At 36.0% G+C, this 3229-nt stretch overlaps 1 protein-coding gene across 1 annotated transcript; it reads right to left on the bottom strand.

Annotated features, from left to right (window-relative positions):
- Window positions 1–1984: 1984 nt before the first annotated feature.
- Window positions 1985–2568, bottom strand: LOC110866303 (ethylene-responsive transcription factor ERF019). The gene has a single exon (XM_022115508.2). The coding sequence runs from the start codon at window positions 2543–2545 to the stop codon at window positions 2135–2137; it is 411 nt and encodes a 136-aa protein (XP_021971200.1). The 5' UTR covers window positions 2546–2568; the 3' UTR covers window positions 1985–2134.
- Window positions 2569–3229: the final 661 nt, after the last annotated feature.

Genomic DNA, 3229 nt, shown 5'->3' with positions numbered 1-3229 from the left:
ATATCGAAACGCTTCCGGGAAATTGGGGACGGCAATTCGACGTTTCGGGAACGTTTCCTTCATGGCAGGCCCTGAGCAAGTTAAAAGAAACATAGCAGAGTGAAGGTAATGTGACTGCATTTTTCTCCGCCCACCATGGACGGCTCCTCTGGTGGGTGGTGTTTTAGGTTAAGAAGATGAAGAACAAAGAAGATGAAGATGAAGACAATGGGTAGCAGCTGCTTTTTAGGTTTAGGGTTATACATTTATGTATTTTCCCTCCATCTTTCAATAGTTTCTATTTATTCTTTAAAACTTGTAAAAATTTACATAAAAGTATAAAATTAGTTTGTACATTTTAACAGTTAACCCTCTTTATTTTCACTAGTTTACATTTGGTCCTTAAGTTTATAATTTATTACATGAAAAGTATAAAACTAACATTATATGTGTATATATAAATTACAAAATAGCTATTTTTTATTTTTTTTTTGGTAGTACTTTTGCCGTACCCGTATCTTGTATTTTTTAGTTTTGCCGTTCTCCGTACCCGTATCGTCCCCGTACCCGTTCCCGTGCTACATAGGTCGCTGATTGAAGAATGGGATTTCAATTATTCAGCTTTTGTTTTTGATAACATGAAGAAGAATTTAGAAGATGCCCATAAGAAGGAGATGCGCTGAGTTGGTTTAGGGTGTGAATTCTCTTGATCTGAAGCCAATGAGACAAGGATGTTTTAGTGCAACTAAGCAAATCAGGCAGATTGCTAAGAAGAAGTTTTTAGGATTACATCCGTTGCGAAAGTATGGAAGGTTTCCTGCTCTTGAAGATGAAGTTAATGAGCCTGAACCACCAGAGGTAAACGCTATGGTTGCTGAAGAACATGATGGTGAATTTGTTAGAGAAACTATAGCAGGAGAAAATGTAGAAGTTGATGATTTAATATCTGATAATGAAGAAATTGTATGTGAAGCTGAACCAGAGCGACGTTCATCTCAACATGAAGAACCTGAGAAACAGTTACCCGTTAGTGTGTCTCAATCCGATTTGAAATCTGAATTGCCGACCCATGTGTCAATCCAGATTCGGATTGAGACACCGTCTCCAAGCACCTCTTTCATTCACACCAAAACTTCCAACAAAATGATCCAAGGCCGGCTCAAAATTTTCTAAATTTTTCTAGGCCCAAAGCAGATAGCAAAATTGGGGTCCTTTTTGTAAACGAAAAAAATTGCTATTAATCCTATTATTCATATATCATCTTTGTATACGCATAATTATAGATTATAAACCTCAATGTTAACAATCTCAAAGCCAAAATTACCAACATATAATATATTTTCTTAGAATTTGAGGCCCTAGAAAAATGGAGGCCTAAAGCTCTTGTTTTATTTCACTCCCCTTGAGCCGGCCCTGAAATGATCATGCATGGTGTGGTTCTTCGGCAACATTGAGCGTCTGGAGTTCTCAGACTATATCTCTTTAATATCTCAGTTCCCTCTGCAGTCCCATGTTGATTCTTGGCTGTGGTTTGGAGATTCTAGTGGGATAATCTTTGCCCTTCAGATAATTTTTGTCTTTCCAGGTTGGCTAGGTGATACAGAGTTTTAATAAGTTGTTTCTTTAGGAAAAAAAAAACATGGTTCAAGAGATAAATTAGGATTTATTTGGTGTATATTAGAAGTAAAGTTATCGATAGATTAGGATTTATTTGGTGTATATTAGAAGAAAAATTATCGTAACATTCTCCGTTAAAAAGAAATTCGATCAGATAATTTTCTATTTTCTTACCAATAAAACATCCGATGTCTGCCTTTCTAAATATAGTAACTAATTCCGACAGGAGACCCATATTTTTCTTATTTCCATACATTTCCCAATTAATTTGTATTTTTCCTTTCTGTGTAGGAGACACGAGAGAATTTAGTCATGATGTAAGAGCCATTCGTCATGAGTACACATATAAACAACTAAACATGTATATGTATATTTATAACACCTTCGATAATAGAACGTTTCTAACTCCAAGTTCATAGACATTCAAATAGAGAAAAACTGTATTACTGCTAAAAATAATATTCAAGAACCACCACTGAACACACACATTATGTTTCTCAATGTCGACCTACAACGGTGGGGAAATAGTTCACTAAACTCAAAGATAATCATCTACAGAAATGTTCAATGCCTCATGATGAATTGGTGTGGTTTCTCTAGACGTAATAAACCGCGCGTCTATGGCCATGCCAGCATCAGACGCAGCCTTTTGGATGGACCTAGGAGAAAGGTCTGTCCGTGCTGTTGGAGGTAACATAGACGGAAAGTTAAGTTTATGCAAAGAAGTGCTCCCTCTCAAACAGTAAGAAGCTACATCATGAGCCACGGCTGCACCCTCCGGCGTAGAGAATGTGCCAAGCCAGAGCCGCTCTCGACTTCCTGGAACTCGAATCTCAGATACCCATTTGCCCCATCGTCTACACCGAACGCCTTTGTACATCTTTTCCTGATTAGCACCACCACCAGCCGATTGGCTTGAACAGTTGCCTTCATCCGAGCTGGTACTCATCTTACTAATTAATTTAAAAAGTGGATGATGCATGTTGTATGTTTTGACATGATTTATATAGGTTGAGGATTTGAAAGTCAAACGCAGACTGCATGGTGAAATCAAACAATTTATTGGTCAAAAGGTTGACAAAAAAATAAAAAAGAAATAGCATTTTATGTGACGGTGGGTTGTAATTATTAATGGGTCTACATATTTACACACCTTATTGCCTATTTGGACACCCTTCAAGACGCCTCGTATAGACCTATACGAGGCGTATAGCCTTTTTCAATTTCCAAGAGAATCTCTGATTATGTCATATTTTGTCTTATTTGCCTCGTATACGCCTCGTATAGGCCTATACTGGGCGTCTAGGGGAAAAAAGACCATTTAGCCCCTGATTTAGGCCTATACTGGGGGTAAATTGGTCTTTTTTGCCTCTCTTATATGCCTAGTATAGGCCTATACTAGACGTATATAAGGGTTTTTTTTTTTTTTTTTTTTTTTTTTTTTTTTTTTTTTTAACAAACATTTTAACAATATTAATCGTTTTAGCAAAACTTTTATACAAAAACAAATTTTTTTTATTTTAAATAATTAATATTAGGACCCCTCGTTGGTTTTTTTTTTTTTTGAGTTGAAAAAAAATAACTTATTTTTGTATAAAAGTTTGCTAAAACGATTAATATTGTATAAATTGTT

This window comes from Helianthus annuus, chromosome 7, assembly GCF_002127325.2.
Source record: "Helianthus annuus cultivar XRQ/B chromosome 7, HanXRQr2.0-SUNRISE, whole genome shotgun sequence".
Classification (NCBI taxonomy): domain Eukaryota; kingdom Viridiplantae; phylum Streptophyta; class Magnoliopsida; order Asterales; family Asteraceae; genus Helianthus; species Helianthus annuus.
The sequence above is the reverse complement of the archived record's forward strand: the minus strand, read 5'-3'. Positions and strand labels throughout refer to the sequence as shown.

Bases quoted from the DNA above. Each gene is read 5' to 3' on its own strand.
- LOC110866303 (XM_022115508.2), bottom strand. From the start codon at position 2,545: ATGAGTACCAGCTCGGATGAAGGCAACTGTTCAAGCCAATCGGCTGGT.